Source organism: Callorhinchus milii, unplaced genomic scaffold (genome assembly GCF_018977255.1).
Source record: "Callorhinchus milii isolate IMCB2004 unplaced genomic scaffold, IMCB_Cmil_1.0 Scaffold3, whole genome shotgun sequence".
Taxonomy (NCBI): Eukaryota; Metazoa; Chordata; class Chondrichthyes; order Chimaeriformes; family Callorhinchidae; genus Callorhinchus; species Callorhinchus milii.
In genome coordinates this window covers 92142752-92160634 of record NW_024704744.1, presented here as the reverse complement: position 1 = coordinate 92160634, position 17883 = coordinate 92142752, and the positions used below count along the sequence as shown (strand labels likewise).

At 48.4% G+C, this 17883-nt stretch overlaps 1 protein-coding gene across 2 annotated transcripts; it reads left to right on the top strand.

Annotated features, from left to right (window-relative positions):
- Positions 1–483: 483 nt before the first annotated feature.
- snap25a (synaptosome associated protein 25a) lies at positions 484–14409 on the top strand. 2 transcript variants are annotated; one of them, XM_007905472.1, is made up of 7 exons: positions 484–623; positions 1572–1613; positions 7773–7821; positions 9104–9221; positions 11951–12079; positions 13126–13270; positions 14216–14409. In XM_007905472.1, exons 1-7 carry the CDS (start codon positions 552–554, stop codon positions 14282–14284), a joined length of 624 nt encoding a protein of 207 aa, XP_007903663.1. In that variant the 5' UTR covers positions 484–551; the 3' UTR covers positions 14285–14409. The 2 variants fall into 2 exon arrangements, with proteins under 2 accessions (XP_007903663.1, XP_007903664.1); XM_007905473.1 differs by lacking the exon at positions 9104–9221 and adding an exon at positions 8773–8890.
- The last annotated feature ends 3474 nt before the right edge of the window (positions 14410–17883 follow it).

Sequence of the window (17883 nt, the reverse complement as noted above, 5' to 3'; positions counted from 1 at the left end):
TGTTGCAAAAGAGAAGAGAGTTTCTCTCTCCTGGTGTCCTGGCCGACAATACCCCCAATACAATTGATCACCCAGTGATAGTGATAAGCCTGCGATTGAAGGGGGTAAATTCAGGAGAAATCTGCGGAAACACTGCTTCAGTGAGCGAGTGGTAAACGTATGGAACAGGCTCCCAGAGGGGAGAAGGTGGAAGCAGATCATGTTGTTTGTTTCAAGAGCAAATTAGTAGTATTTCTGCTAGAAAACAACATGGGGGGATACAGTTTATAGTTTGGGGATACAACATGTCAAGCGACTACCAGGATAGTGGAAAGCCAAACGGGATGATCGTTGGTCTTCTTTTGCCAGCAAATTCTTATGTTCTGAAGCGCTTTGAGCCGTCTCGACGACATAATAAGGTGCTATATCAAATGTGAAGATTATTACTGTTATTACTATTGAGCCGACTGAGTGACATTTTTGTGTTTTTCTTCTTCTGCGCACGAAGCGACGGCCGTCCATTCCTCGTTCACATTCCTGGTCCTGCTCTAGCCCCTGATCAAGCCCTAGCCATGGCAGACGAGACGGATATGCGGAGCGAGCTGGAGAACATGCAGCAGCGGGCTGGCCAAGTGGCCGACGAGGTCAGTGCTCCCCACCAGGCTGTCAGATTGTCTCCCAATACCCACACACCTCCTGCAACCCCACCCCACAATACCTACACAACTCCCTCAAACCCTCCCCAATACCCACACACATCCCTCAAACACCCCCAATACCCACACACCTCCCTCAACCCCTCCCCAATACCTACACACCTCCCTCCCCAATACCCACAGGCCTCCCTCAAATCCCCCCAATACCCACACGCCTCCCTCAAACCCCCCCCAATACCCTCACACCTCCCTCAAACCCTCCCCAATACTCTCACACCTCCCTCAAACCCTCCCCAATACCCACACACTTCCCTCAAACCCCCACCAATACCCACACACCACCCTCAAACCCTCCCCAATACCCACACACCTCCCTCAAACCCGCCCCAACACCCACACACCTCCCTCAAACCATCACCAATACCCACACACCTCCCTCAATCCCCCCCCATATCCACATGCCTCCCCCGTAGCTACACGCCTCCCCCGTAGCCACACACCTCCCCCGTAGTCACAGGCCTCCCCCGTAGCCACAGGCCTCCCCCGTAGCCACACGCCTCCCCCGTAGCCACACGCCTCCCCCATAGCCACACGTCTCCCCCGTAGCCACACGTCTCCCCCGTAGCCACACGCCTCCCCCATATCCACACGTCGATGGACCGATGGAGATCACATGGAATTGCTGACCAGAACTAACATCATGACTCGCTGTAACAGAGGGGACGGGGCAGTTATTATATAGAAACCCCCCCACTCACCCTCAAACTTCGAATTATAGCATGTCTGACTACATTTCTTGGCACCCCCACCCACCCCCACCGTCCTCAAAACACAGACGTTCCGAACAGCAAGAATCTCCCTCTTTGAACTGTTTGTCCCCAATTTTGGGCTCTCTTTCTGCCTGATTCATCTCACACTCTTCTCTTCTCTTCCCAGTCACTCGAGAGCACCCGGCGAATGCTACAGATGGTGGAGGAGGTAAGTAAGTCACATCATTTGAAACATTTTTTCTTTGCAACATCAAGAGGGGTTTTGAGTGAAGAAGACCCTTTGGTCCATCTGATCTCCTCCCTCTAGAACACCCACCCACGCTACGTACCCCCACCACAGCATCCATTTTCAAATGTGTCCTGGCCTCAACCCGAGTTCCCGTCGTTAATTATCCTCTGACTAAACAAACACTTCCTGGTGTCTGTCCTGAAATAGCTCTAACTTTTACAGCTCTAACCCAGTGTCCTCTTATTCTACATTTGAAAGACAGGAGGATGTCTCAAAGCGCTTGAGTTTAGTGACTGTGTGTATATAAGTGAATGTGTTAGGCACTTTTGCAAAGTTGTTAATGAAGTGAATGAGTGATTTAATCTGGAGGTTTATTGGCCAGGATAGTAGGCTAGAGAAACGCCCTTCTCTTTTCCAATAGCCTCATGCAATCTTTAACGTCCACCTGAATGGCACCTCCGACAATGCAGCTCTCCCTCCAGCACTGCACTGGAGCATCAGCCTAGGCTGTGAGCTCAATGTCCCCGACATGGGGCTTGAACTCACATCTGTCTGACCAAGGCGGTGTAAGACAGGGGACACTGGTTATGGGACGCTGCTGTTCACAATTGGCTGCCGTGTTTCGCCCACAAAACATACAGTCAATTCACTTTGCAGTCTATTCTGTGAAGCGCTTTGAGATGTGTCGAAGATGTGATAAGGCGTGATATTAAATGTAAGGATTATTATTATTAATGATCTGACCCGCGGATGAAGCCTCCACTGATTGCCATCTGCTCACGTTCGTCCATGACCCTGGCCGCAGGCTGGCTGGCCACCACCCCATCCTGGTTGTTGCCCCAGGCTTTCTTGTAAGCATCGCTGGACTTCAGTCTGTACGATTTAACAGTGTATCACAACATGGGTGGGTCACAGGCAGCCAGTAAACTCTCCCCAGGTCACAGCTACCCTGGGTCGAGAGCTGCTTTTAGTACAGTTAGCTTCAGGCTCACTTTTGGAGAAAGGGCTGTGTCTTGTTCATACTGAGTCTGGACATGAAAAAGGGAAATGGGAAAGCACATTCAGGCGGCAAAATAAGCTGAGCACAAGGCACACCGGCAATCCACAGTCTGGTTAATATCACAAAGTCGTAAACGGCCACATCAACAGAAAGCAGAGTCACATTAATAATGTTCAATGGCAGCCAAGTATGTGTTTGTAAATCTAGATCTGCCTCGTGTCTGTGCAGCTGACAATAATACAGCTGATCACATGAGATCACAAGATCCGTTTGATCAGCCCATCTGATCTCCCCCCTCCAGAACACCCACCCTGTCATCTTACCATCACAGCATCCTGCTGCTTTTTAATTGAGTCTCGGTATCCTGGCCTTAATCCCACTTCATGTCATTAATAATAACAATTATTGCCTTTGATATAGCGCCTCATCATGTCGTTGAGATGTCTTAAAGTGCTTTACAGAATATACTGTAAAGTGTAGTGACTGTATATTTTATGTTTCCTTTATCCTCTGGTGTCTGTCCTGAAGCAGGAAAGCGGAGCAGGGAATGAGGGATTAGAAACAGCCCACACAAAATACAATCCGAGGGATTTATAAACAAGATTCAATCAGCACACTGCAGGCAAAAGATCATTACAGGAGGTTACACACTGTGCAGCTGGCGAATGAATCCCCAGATTCACAGCAAATCCCTCAGCTGCTTCCAAAGGTGCAGATGGTGGGGAGAGGAATGAGTGAGGGGCAGAACAGTGTGACACAGCAAAGAACTCATGAAATCCGCAAGAGATGTCAAGCTGATAATAATAATCTTATCTCTGGAATCCTGTAGCTCAGTGGTTAGGGCACTCACCTCGCAAGCGAGATGACCTGGGTTTGATTCCTGGGCAGGGCAAAAGTTTAATTGGTGGATTGCTTTTCTGGGGTTAATAATCCCATTTTTAAAAAAATTGGTCACTGAATCCACGACTGCTGTGGGTCACTGCTGTATGCAATTGGCTGCATATGCACGATTTGCCCACAAAATATACAGTTAATTCACTTTACATTATATTCTATGAAGCGCTTTGAGACTCTCAAAGGCGTGATAAGGCACTATATCAAATGCAAGGATTATTATTATCGTCCAGCGCCTTTCATGTTGGGATAGTGTCTCAAAACTCTTCACAGGACTTACTGTTAGGTGTAGTGACTGTATTTTCCAGGCAAACACGGCAGCCAATTTGCACACGTCTGACAAACAGCCATGAAGTGAATGACCAATTTTATCTGGTGGATTGTTGGCCAGGACACCGTGAGAGAGAAACTCCCTTCTCTTTTCCAACATTTGAGTTATTCAGTCAGCCTGGCTCAGTCACTGTGTGTGTCAGTCTGACTCAGTCACCGTGTGTCAGCGTGGCTCAGGCACTTGACTGAGTTTTCATGCACAGTTGTTGTGTGTAGTTGCTGAAAAGATTGACACTGAGCTGCGGATGGCTGCTCCAAGCTAACTGCAGCTTGTCAACATTGTTTGATCGACATTTGAAGAGTCAACAAAGCCATCTGCTGCTCAACACAGCTCAGTCTTAACCTTGTCAACAGCTACAGTCAATTCAGTAGTTTGCTACATATTGAGGGAGGCAAACCAATCATTGCTTAAATCAACACACAAATAATAATAATATTCCTTGCGCCTTATCAAGTCTTCAAGCCGTCTCAAAGCGCTTCACAGAATATACTGTAAAGTATATTTTATATACACAAAAGACGTGTATTTTGTGGGCTAAACGCGGCACCCAATTTGCGCACAGCAGTCATGGAGTGAAAGACAAAAAAAATTGGGGGATTGAGGGGGTGCGATTATTACCCCCGGAAAGTCAATCGACTAATAACCGGGTTCCTCCTTACTGCTAGGTAAACGGAGCTGTGCGAGCCCTCTAACCACTTCACGAAGGGTCTCCTACGGGACTCTATTAGATGATAGGTGTCAGCCCGGATCAGTCAGTCGTCCTCTCGTCTCTGAGCTAAACGGTTCTGGGTTCAAACTTCATGTAGGAGACGTCGAGCTGATGGTGTGGACTGATCCGGAATGTAGTGTTGGGGGGAGCGCCGCAGTGTCGGAAGTGCCATCCTTCAGAGGAGACTTTATACCAAGGTCCCGTCTGGATCTGTTAATGGGGGGGGACATTAAAGATCCTGTGGTGCTACTCAAAAAGAGAAGGGAGTTCCTCTCTTCCCGGTGCAAATTGGCTGCCGTATTCACTTACAAAATACACAGTCACTACACTTAATAGCAAATCCTATGATGTCATGATGAGGTGCTGTATCAAATCCAAGGATTACTATTATTATATAAACTTCCAAATTCTGGTCTGTGATGCAGTTTTTTAATAGCATTTCAATGGTAAAGCAGACACATTGCCACCCACATCCTTCAGCACTAATCCAGAGTTGGTTTAAAACACTTGGCCTGGGTTCACATTGCTTGTTGAAGGGAGTGACAATCCGCTCTGGGTTTAATGGTCTGAAATCCTATTTCTGTGGGACACAATATCCACAGTGCCCTGACGCCTGAGAGACACAGCTCTGAACTGCAGCATCAAATGATGATCCCTATTCACAAGGTCACAACCATAGTAATAATAATTCTTGCATTTGATACAGCGCCTTTTCGCGTCTTCGAGACGTCTCAAAGCGCTTCACAGAATATATCGTAAAGGAGTAGTGACTGTATATTTTGTGGGTGAAACACGGCAGCCAATTGCGCACAGCAGTGTCCCACAAACAGTCGTGGATTGAGTGACCAATTTATTATAATTATTATTTTTTTTGAAGGGATTACCCCCACTAAAGCGATCCGCCAATTGACTCACAACCGGGTTCCTACTTACTGTTAGGTAAACAGAGGCGCGTAGAGTAAGGAAACTTGCCCAACATTTTGCCCTGGAAAAACGGAAACTAGTGACTATCCTTTGGGGCATGGAGATACAGGAGAAGGGTCTCCTCGGAGCTGAACTGGCTCCAAGGTGACATGCCTGGCAACGGAATGTGGAAATCGAGCCAGACCTCTGTGACGGTCTCTAGTCCGGTTCCTGAGCCAGGAGGGTCCACAGTATTCCAGGGCACTGCTGAAGACAACTCAGCCCACCCTGGCTCATCGGCAGGACCTGGAGAGGCAGACCAGTCACTGGGGGCAGGGAGACATCCCACTCAGCAACTCTTAACTCTGCAAGCCAAAGCCCTCATGGATAGGGTGGTCCTAGCTCGACAAGCAGTGGGAAAGCTTGCCAGGCAGCGTTCTCAATGGCAAGCTGTGTGGTTTTAGCTGGTTAGACTCCAGCAGTTACCCCAACACACGCTCTGGGCTCCCAAGGCTTGGCTCTTGACAATTTGCGCCTAATTCTCTCTGGAATTAGGTAAACAGGATGTGTATCTCCAGGGAGAGAGCGCACAATCTGAGGTGGCATCCCGGAGTGGTGCTGTGTTCAATAACAGTGTCCAATTATCTGGGCTCTTCAGAGCAGTGAATAGGAAAGGTTCAGTGAAAGGCAGATCTCAACGTCTTCTGAATTCAGTAACCAAGAGGTTAGCAAATGACTTCAGTGTTAGCCTGAAAATGTACAAGAACTTTAACAAGGTGGTGGAGAGGAGAGCAACATTCAGACTAGCTCGGGCTCCTCAGTCATCCATGGAGATGTCACAATGGGGACGTTGTAGAGGCATAAAGGATAACTGATATTTGCAATTGACACAGGGCCTTTCATGTCAGGAGGGCGTTATAGTCTTTGCATTTAATACAGTGCCTATATCAAAGTACTTCACAGAGCTTCACTGTGAAGTGTAGTGACAGCTATGAAGTGAGTGAGAGAGAGAAACTCCCTTCTCTTTTCCAATCGAGTCCCAGGAGCACTCAATAATAATAATAATGCTTGCATTTGATACAGCATCTTATCGTCTCAGAGTGCTTCACAGGATATACTGTAAAGTGCAGTGACTGTATTTTGTAGGTGAAATGTAGAAACCAACTGCGCACAGCAGTGCCCCACAAACAGTCATGAAGTGGGTGATCTATTGTATTTGGGGGAATGTTGGCTGGGAGACGGGAGAGAGAGAGAAGCTCCCTTCTCTTTTCCAATAGTGCCGTGGGATCTTTAATGTCCACCTAACCATCACTGTCCGCCTCATTGAATCCTTTCTTAACCTTAAACCCCTCGGCAGAGAGAGAAAAGCTGGAACCTGTCCGATGTCTCCTGGGAGCTGAGGAGCTTTGCTTACATACCAGGGCAGGTTAATTCCAGTCGGGTGCACATTGTGGTGGGAGTGGATCATGGGTGGAGTTTTACAGCTGTTTACTTTCCACTCCTGCTGTTCCAGGGCAGTTAAGGGAATACAGAAGCACAGAGTAGGTTCCTTCCTTTCTCCTCAGCCGGGTATCTGACACATGCGGAAACCTATCACGGTGCTTAAGAGTCTCCAAACCAAGCTGAGGTTTCCATGCATCCCACCTACACATGGAAATCCCAGAGATAGACTGTTGGAATGGAATGCACATTCTCTCCCTGTAGGGACACATCCTGTTTACCTAATTCTGGAAAGTATTAGGCGCAGGTTAGCAAGAGCCAAGGCTCGGGTACACCAGAGTGTGCATTGGGGTAACTGCTGGAGTCTAACCAGATAAAATCACTCAGCTTATCGTTGATATAGCTGTCTGGCAAGCTTTCCCGCTGCCTGGTTAGGACCACATTACCCGTTAGGGCTGGAATTAATTTCTCGTTCACTTTATGACTGTTTGTTGGAGACTTTGCTGTGTGCAAATTTGGACACGAGTTGGGGGTTAGGATGAAGAGGGGTGGAGGGCAGGGCGGGACAGGATAGGAGGTTACTGAAGGTGCAGTCGAAGAGGAGGGTCTTGAGACATGACTTGAAAGAGGCATGGGAGGGAGCGAGGCGAAGGGAATGTGGGATGGCGTTAAGGCGTAGGGCAGAGAGGCTGAAGACCAGATCGTCGATGGCGGGGTGGGCCGGGCGGGGGATATGGAGCAGGCCTGAGCCCGCTGAGCAGAGGAGTGGACAGGCAAGTATTAGGCAAAGCATTGCTGTCTAATCATTATCTCTCTCTGTCTCTCTCTCCCCCTCTTCCTGTCTCACTGTCTGGAGAGTAGAGTAAGGATGCAGGAATCAGAACCTTGGTTATGCTGGATGAACAGGGAGGTAAGCTGAAAAATCCCACTTTGTTTGTGTAACATTGGCCCGTTCATGCACTGAACTTTCTATAAATCTTCAGGCAAATTTACAAACAAACCCAAATTCTAACACCCATGTCTCACAGCAGAAATCACTGAGCCCAGTACCACCAATTACACACCTGGGCAGGAGTGAGTTGGGCAGCAGACGTGGAGCAAGCAGAGGGCCAAAAATACCAATAATAAGCATTAAAAATCATGGTTTACAGACCTCAATATTACAGAGATTCCTGCGTGTAAGGCAATGAAAGGATTGCTACAACAACTGCAACAATTTGCGTTTTTATAGCGCCTCTCACGCAGGGTAGTGTCACAGAGCGCTTGACAGTGGCGGAGCATGACTTGAGGGAGGGGGAAGTGACCGTAGTCACGGTCGAATAGGAAGATCTTCAGGAGTGACCTGAAGATGGGGAAGGAAGGGAAAAGGCGGAGGGATAGAGGAAGAGTGTTCGAGAGTTTCAGGGTGTAGTGGGTGAAAACGCCGGAGCCAGTCGAGCGGAGGCAACGAGTTGTGGGTTGGGGGATGAGCAGATCGGAGAGGTAGGGAGGTGCCCGGGCATGAAGGGATTTGAAGAGGATCTTGAAATTGATCCGTTCGGAGATAGGCAGCCTGTGGAGCTGGTGTGATGAGGGTACGGAGTTTAGTCGGGGTGAGCATGCCGGTGGCGGAGTTTGCAATCAGCTGGATTTTGTGGATGGTGGAGCTGGGGAGACCGGCGAGGAGGGCATCTGAATAGTCCAGGCGGAAGGTGACAAATACACGGACTAGTATTTCAGCTGCGTCTGGGGTAAGGTACGGTCGGAAGTGGGTAATGTGGCGGAGGTGGAGGAAAGCGGTCCTGGTCACCCACCAAAACAAAAGGACTCAACAACCCAAACGGCTTTGATTGCACCGCTGTCATCCCTTTATCCTGACCAGAGCAACTCGATCGAGTGGAAGATGGCATGAACCATATCAACCAAGACATGAAAGAAGCTGAGAAAACTTTAACAGATTTAGGGAAGTGCTGTGGTCTTTTCATATGCCCCTGTAACAAGTAGGTACTCAGTGCTGGCTCTCCCGCTGTGATGTGTCCAGCTGTCAACAGTCACTGTCCAGATGTTTTCTATATTGTCATTTTATTTGAATTAATTTGTTAATGTGTGTTTTGTATCTTCTCTTTGTCTTTTTATTATTATTATTATTCTCTCTTTTGTCCACTTGTATCTCATTGTGTCGGGGTCTTGACAACCCTCTTGTGTTTGATCAGAGCAATTGGAGCGTATCGAGGAGGGGATGGAGCAGATCAATAAGGACATGAAAGAAGCCGAAAAGAATTTGACAGATCTAGGAAAATTCTGTGGTCTTTGTTCGTGTCCGTGTAACAAGTAGGTGTCTGCCTGCCCTGCCTGGCCTGCTCTGCCCGCCTGTCTGCCCTGCTTGCCCTGCCTGTCTGCCCTGCCTGTCTGCCCTGCCCTTTAGCCCTACCTGTCTGCCCTGCCTGCCTTGCCCGCCTGTCTGCCCTGCGTGGCCTTCCTGCCCTCCTATCCTGCCTGCCCTGCCTTTCTGCCCACCTGCCTGCCGGCCCTGCCTGTCTGCCCTGCCTGTCTGTCTGCCTTGCCTGCCTTGACTTGCTTTGCTTGCCTGCCCGGACTGCCTGCCCAGACCTGCCTTGCCTGTCCGCCTGTCTGCCAGTTTGCTCGCCTGTCTGTCTGTCTGCCCATCAACCCACCGGAAAGTCCGAGCATCCAAGGCACCAGCTAAAAGCATTAATAATAATAATAATAATCCTTGCATTTGATATAGCGCTTTTCACGTCGGGAGGACGTCCCAAAGCGCTTCACAGAACACACTGTAAAGTGAATTGACTGTATATTTGAGGGCGAACGTGGCAGCCAATTGCGCACAATGTCCCACAAACAGTCGTGGATTGAAAATGACCAATTTATTATTGTTTTGGGTTTTGGAGGGATTATTATAGGCTCTGTGTGGAGTAAGGAAACTTGCCCAAGGTTTCGCTCTCTGCCTGGAATTGAACTCAGGTCTCTCGCTTGCAAAGCGAGTGCTCTATCACTGAGCTACAGGATTCCACACTGTTGGCATTAGAGGCAAGATTAGTATGAGTGTGAGTATTAGTACGAGTGACATGCGCAGATGATGAGAGACGTTGAAATACATTCAACAACAACAACGAATGACATTTACACAGCGCCTTTTACGTCGGGAAGATATCCCAAGGCGCTGGACAGTCAGGGATTTGGACCCGAGCTGGGAGTTGGGATCAGGAGGGTGGAGGGCAGGGGTAGTAGGGTGGCCAAAAGCACAGTCAAAGAGGAGGGTCTTGAGATGGGCCTTGAAGGAGGTAACGGAGGGAGCAACGTGAAGGGGCTGTGGGATGGAGATCCGAAGGCTGGGTACAGAGAGGCTGTAGGCTTGACCGCCGATGGTGGGGCAGGGGGGCGACATGGAACAGGCCAGAGCCTGCTGAGTGGAGGGAGCGGATAGGTTGTTAAGGGGTTAGCAGCTCAAACGGAAGGAGCAAGTTATACACACACAGATACTCACACACATACACACACAGATAGATATACACAGATACTCACACACATACATACACACATATATACTCACACACAGATACCCACACACAGATATTCACATACACAAACACACTCACACACACTCACATACTCACAGATACACAGACACTCATACAGACACCCACTCACACATCAAGTCAGGAGGACTTCCTAAGGCTCCGACACACAGTAGAACAAGAGGACACAGGGTTAGAGCTGAAATGGGTCAATTTCAGAACAGACGCCAGGAAGTCTTTCTTACTCAGAGGGTAATTAATGATTGGAACAGGCTATCAGGAAGGGGGGTGGTCGAGGCCAGGTCACTGGGACTTGTTTAAAAAACATCCAAACGGATCTTGTGATCTGATGATCGATCACCTGTATTATTGTCAGCTGCACAGATTTACATAGATGTATATACACACACTTGGCTGCTGTTGAACACTATTATTGTGGCTCTGCTGCCAGTTGCTGTTTACGACTTTGCGATGTTAACCTGATTGTGGATTGCCGGTGAGCCTTGTGCTCAGCTCATTATTGCCGCTGCTCGGCCTGTTACCGCCTGAATGCGCTTTCCCATTTTCCTTTTTCAGGTCCAGACGCTGAGCATGAACAAAAGCACAGCCCTTTCTCCTCCTGCTCCCCCCTCTCCCCCACCCCTGCTCGCTTTTGTGTACCGTTGATTTTACTTCTGTTCTGTTTTTACTTTGCTTCTCTGTACATTGAAGGTTGTTACATCAGTTATCGATACCCGGCCAAAGCAATCAGACAGCCTCCCCACCCCATATTCTATTCCGACATGAAATTGTTGGCTTTAGTTTCAGTGTAACTTTTCGATGTGACCCAGGTTACGTTAACAAAGCAAACCCTAACTCCCGGGAGGGGCTGTGTTCATTTCTCTGACGGATTATTTCTGACTGAGCGCTGCAACAATCTGTACTGATTGCATTTAGTTTTGTTTTACACAGTAAATGGTTCCAGTTTAGTGTCTTTATTTTTTTTTAGAGAAAAAAAATGATGCAGGGTTAAAGCCTCTCCCAGCAGAACGATCTAATTTCCGTACGTGCTGTGTCCGATCTACCTGATAATCTTGTCTATGTCCATCTTGTCTGTCTGTCTTGGTTTGTGCTGTCTGGGTTTGTGTTTGCCTGTGTGTCTGTTTGTCTGGGTTTGTGTTAGTTTGTGTGTCGGTTTTTCTAGTTTTGTGTTTGTCTGTCTGTTTGGGTTCGTGTTTGTCTGTGTGTCTGTCTGTCCGTCTACCTGAAATATCACAATGAAATACTTTTTTAATTGGGTAGCTTTCAAATATTTGTTATGCGAGCAATTTATGAATGTGCTTGACAAGCTTTAGTATTTATCCTGACACAAGATCCCATCGTTTGATAGATGGTGTGATAGAGATTGCTAATGTGATTACCATCTGCTCAGACCCCATTTATACAAAAAGCAGCTCTCGACCCAGGGTAGCTGTGACCTGGGGAGAGTTTACTGGCTGCCTGTGACCCACCCATGTTGTGATACACTGTTAAATCGTACAGACTGAAGTCCAGCGATGCTTACAAGAAAGCCTGGGGCAACAACCAGGATGGGGTGGTGGCCAGCCAGCCTGCGGCCAGGGTCATGGACGAACGTGAGCAGATGGCGATCAGTGGAGGCTTCATCCGCAGGTCAGATCATTAATAATAATAATAATCCTTACATTTAATATCACGCCTTATTACATTTTCGACACATCTCAAAGCACTTCACAGAATAGACTGTAAAATGAATTGACTATGTGCTTTGTGGGCAAAACGCGACAGCCAATTGTGAACAACAGCGTCCCACAAACAGCCGTGGTCAGGAGGTTGTGGGTTCAAGCCCCACGTCGAGGACTTTGAGCTCACAGTCCAGGCTGATGCTCCAGTGCAGTGCTGGGGGGAGCCCTGCATTGTCAGAAATGCTGTCCTTTAGGTGAGATGTTAAACCGAGGCTGATCTCCCCACCTCCAACAAACATAAATTTCAATGAATCCAAAACTCCACCGCCCGCATACTCACGCCCACAAAACCCGTCCCTCCAACACACCAGTCATCGCCAGGCAACATTGGCTCCCAATCACAGAATGGATCGATTTCAAGATCCTCTCAGTCGTTTTCAAATCCCTTCATGCCCTCGCACCTCCCTACCTCTCCAACCTGCTCACACCGACTACACAACCCTCTGCCTCTACTCGGCTGGCTCCAGCCTCCTGTTTGTTTCTCGTCCCCTCCGCTCCACCATCGGTGGCCGTGCCTTTAGCTGCTACACCCCAAAACTCTTCTAGACGTCTCAAAGCGCTTCATAGAATATACTACAAAGTGAATTGACTATATATTTGTGCACTGTACTGTGAGACGCTGCCCCACCTGAAGGGCGCTATATAAATGCAAGTTGTTGTATTTACACAACGGAGGATATCTGGAGGATAATCACAAGTCGGTCATTTGACATGTGAGAAGCGTGGGTTTAAGGCCTGACTGGGTGGACATCAGGTACAGGGAAGGCTGTATGCAGCATGTATGTACAGCGTATGTGTGTACAGCGTGGGTGTGTATACAACTTGTGTTATGTGTACAGCGTGTGTGTGTGTTTACAGCGTGTGTGTGTACAGCGTGTGTACAGGATGTGTGTACAGCACGCGTGTGTGTAGCGTGGGTGTGCACAGTGTGTGTAAAGGTTACTTGTGGCACAGGGTGACGAATGACGCCCGGGAGAACGAGATGGATGAGAACCTGGAGCAGGTGAGCGGAATCATTGGGAACCTGCGTCACATGGCCCTGGACATGGGCAACGAGATCGACACCCAGAACCGCCAAGTGGACAGGATCATGGAGAAGGTCAGAGCGCAACGTGGCAAATCGTTGACATTACAACTCAGTGACCCTATCACCACCCCACCTCGCCCCAACCCTCGCCCTCGCCCGGCTCCACTCGATCCCCGTCCACCAGAGGATAGAGTTCAAAATCCTCGTCCTCGTCCTTTAAAGCCCTCCACGGCCCCGCTCCTCCATAACCTCAGCGAGCTATTAAAGCTTCACTAACCTGTCCGTTCCCTCGGCCCAGCAGGCTCCGGCCTGCTCTACATCCCCCGCCCCACCCACTCCACCATCGGCGGTCGGGCCTCCAGCCTCTCTGCCCCCACCATCTGGAACTCCATCTTACAGTCCCTCCACCTCACACCCCCGCCACCCTCCCTTGCCTCCTTCAAGGTCTGTCTCAAGCCTTGCTCTTTGACCGCACCTTCCGTCAACCTCGTACCCTTAACCTTCACCTCTCTCTGTTCCCAACTTGATAACAATAATGAACTCATTTGATCTGAGTGGGATGACTCTCTGCTCCCAGTGACTGCTCTGCCATTCCAGGTGCTGCTGATGAGCCGGGCCGGGCTGTGCTGTAGTCAGCAGTGCCCTGGAATACTGTGGACCCTTCCCACTCAGGAAACGGACTAGAGACCGTCACAGAGGCCTGGCTCGATTCCAACATCCTTTTGACAAATATGTCACCTTGGAGCCAGTTCAGCCCTAAGGGGACCTTACTCACAGCTCACCCTCAAATCCGTGAGCTGTAACTAAAGCAGTCTAGGCTGGGAGAGCGCTCCCGATCCTCGCATCCCTCCCCTCCCAATGGACTTGACATGAACCTACATTCCTTTGACCGCAAGGCAATCGTGCCAGCGGCTAAGCCTCTCAAAGACCCCGAATCTCGGTGTGTGCCTCACTGCCCCCCTTCGTGCCCACATTGTGTAACTGCCACCGTTGATCTTGTCTCTTGTCTGCCCTCAGGCCGAATCCAACAAGACAAGGATCGATGAAGCCAACCAACGAGCCACCAAGATGCTGGGAAGTGGCTAAAGGCTAGAGCCAGGCCAGCGGGTACCCAGACTGTTCCCAGGACAGTCACTCATCTCATCTAATTGTGGTGTTTCACACACTCACACACACACACACACACACACACAGACACACACACATACCGAATACACACACACATACATGCTCACCACACATACACGCACACGTTCACATATCTCTTCTCTGTCTAGTTTGCAATTGTCTTCCCCTCGTACCTGTAATTATTTATTGCTAGATACAAAAAGCTCTCCAAAGCACGAACAGTGAACGCTGAGTTGCTCAAACACGTATTACTTAGCTCACTGCGGGGATTCGGGATTTCACACGCCTTCAACACCCCCTCAACCTCCCCACCTCCCCTTAGACAACCCCCAACACACCTCCACTCCATACACTGCGCTCAGCCACATCAATGTGGCAATGTTGAGAGCTGCTCTGTTGTATGTAGGTTCATCCCTGATCACCAGCCATTACCCTAGCAACTGGTGTCACAGCCCAAACCTCCTTGGATGTTGTGATGGTGGAACGCACTGGTAATCCCCTTTATTGCATTCACGGGAAGCATAGGTTCCCAGTCAGCATTATTCCCGGGCCAAGTGTGGCCTGTTTTATGTTTGTAACCGTGGACGTGAGTGCTGAGGTGATGTGATTTATACATTTTTGGCTTGATTATTATTAGCTCGAAAGATCTCCCGCTAAAGTACAGGGTCAGAGACAGGAGGAGAGACTGCACACTGCCTGCTTGGTGAGAGTAACGCGGGGGTGAGGCTTAGAATGGGGGTGAGGGTAGGGGGTGCATTTTGCACCTTCGAGAGTGCAGCCATGTCTGTTGCGTTTGAGTAAACAGTGACTGTAAAACATAAGGACAAACCATTTACTCATTGAAGAATTTCTGCGTTGGGGATAACTGATAACTGAGACAGAGAGAAAGAAAGACAGAGAGAGGGTGAAACCTTAGGCAAGTTTCCTTACTCCACATGCCTCTGTTTACCTAGCAGTAAGTAGGAACCCACTTGTTAATCAATTGGCGGATCACTTTCCAGGGGCAATTATCCCTCCTAAAAAAATAATAATTTGGTCACTCAATCCATGACTCTTTGTGGGACCCTGATGTGTGCAATTTGGCTGCCACGTTTCGCCCACAAAATTCACAGTCACTACACTTTACAGTACAGTATATTCTGTGAAGCGCTTTGAGGCGTCTCAAAGACGTGACAAGGCACTAAATCAAATGGAAGAATTATTATTATTAACTGATAACTGATGACTTCTAAGTGATGAATGGTCAGGAACAATGTATTGTTAAGGCTCACCCCACTGCCCAGGAGGGAACCTTAATAGCTCAAAGATTTACAAGCTGTCGACAGTGAGATTAGGGACACTTGCACTAATGGTGAAAATTTGCAATGTAAAAAAAGTGATTATTTATGAAAGATACAATGTAGTTTTTATAAGGATATTGTACTTTGCTTGTTATTACCATGTGGATTTTTAAAAATATTTATTGTTGCTTACGTATTTTAGAGATCTATTGTACAAACATACAGCAACCGGCTAAGCTGTGTGTTCATTGATGCGATATAGATGAAACGGACAGGTTTTTAATGAAATGTCACTTGTGGCTAGTTACACAGAAACCCCTTTCCTCCTTTCACATTTTTGTAGCGAGTTAATATTATTAAAGTGATTAAACCCACCGTGTCTGGTCTGGTGTTGGAAAATGCATCACACGCACTCACACACACGGTCACTCAAGTACTCCCGGGATGCTACCTCGCATGAAGAGCGCTATTTAAATGCCAGTCGTTGTCACTTGCACACTCATGCATACTCATTCACACTCACTCATCAACTCACACAATCACACTCATCCACTCACAGTCACACACTTATTCAAGATCCTCACAATCGTCTTCAAATCCCTTCCTGCCCTGGCACCTCCCTACCTCTTCAACAGGCTTACTCCCCAACCCACAACCCACTGTCGCCGCTTGACTGGCTCCAGCCTCCTGTTTGTCTCTCATGCCCTCCGCTCCACCATTGGTGGCCGTGCTTTCGGCCATTACGCCCTGAAAATCTGGAACTCTCTCCCTATCCCTCCGCCTTTTCCCATCCTTCCTATCTTCAAACTGGACAAGCAGCGGGAAAGCTTGCCAGATAGTGCTCTCAATGGAAAGCTATGCTGGTTACACTCCAGCAGTTGCCCCAATGCACACTCTGGGGTCCCCAAGTCTCGGCTTTTGTCAACCTGCGGCTAATACCCTCCAGAATTAGGTAAACAGGATGTGTCCCTCCAGGGAGAGAGTGCGCATTCCATTCCAACAATCTCTCTCTGGATTTCCATGTGTGGGAGGGATGCAGGGAGACCTCAGCTTGGTTTGGATGCTCTTAAGCACAGTGATGGGTTTCCGCATGTGTCAGACACTCGGTTGAGCAAAATAGAGATCTACTGTTAAGCAGGAGGATTAATGTGAATAGTGCCCTCTGCTGTACCCACTCTGGCATTATCCCTATGTTGAATTGCACTGTAGTGCATTTCCTCCAATTAAACTAGTTCATTTGATTTCACTGACACCAGGTTTGTCACAAGTTTGAATTGGACTCAGCACCACATGGGAACAGGCAATATCACCCGATTGGATCAGGTGAAGGAGATCCTTCGGTCCATCTGAATTGAACTTAACAACCAACCTACCCACACCCCACTCTCCCGTCACAGAATCCAGCTGGCTTTTTTTTAACAATGATTAGACAAGCTGGAGCTCTTCAGTCTTGAGAGAAGACAGCTCAGAGGGGACCTTGTAGAGGTTGTAACATTTTAAATAGGATTTTAAAAAGTGAACCCAGATCATTACTTTCGGGTGCATCGAGACAGCAGAACAAGAGGACACAGGGTTAGAGCTGTAAAGGGGCAATTTCAGGACAGACACCAGGAAGTGTTTCTTTACCCAGAGGGTAATTAACGACTGAAACAGGTTACCAGGAAGGGGGATTGAGGCCAGGACACTGGGACTCATTTAAAAAGCAGCTGGATGCTGTGATGGGGGGAACAGTAGGTTGGGTGTTCTGGAGGGAGGAGATCAGATGGGTCGAGGAGTCTACTTGATCGGAACCCATCTAGTGATTAGTTCAAATGAAGGGTTTGAAGGAAGAGGAGGACATTTGGCCCCTCCAGCCTGTTCCAGCGGTTTATCAGATCATTGCAGAGGTGACAAAAAGCTAGGATGAGGATTTCAGCTGTGTTGGGTTTGAGGTACTGACTGAGGCGGGTGATGTGTGGCTAGAGAAAAACAGCAGGCGGAGTCCAACAGCTTAGTGGTTAGAGCGCTCGCCTCGCAAGCGAGAGGTTTGATTCCCGGGCAGGACAAAACCTTAGGCAAATTTCCTTACTCCACACACCTCTGTTTACCTAACAGTGAGTAGGAACCAGTTGTTAGTCGATTGGCGGATCGCTTTTTCGGGGATAATAATTCCTCCCCGAAAAAATAATAATTTTTAATAATAATAATAAACCCTGCTGTGCGCAATTTGCTGCCAGGTTTCACTCACAAAATATACAGCCTGTTCTATGAAGTGCTTTGAGACATCTCAATGATGTG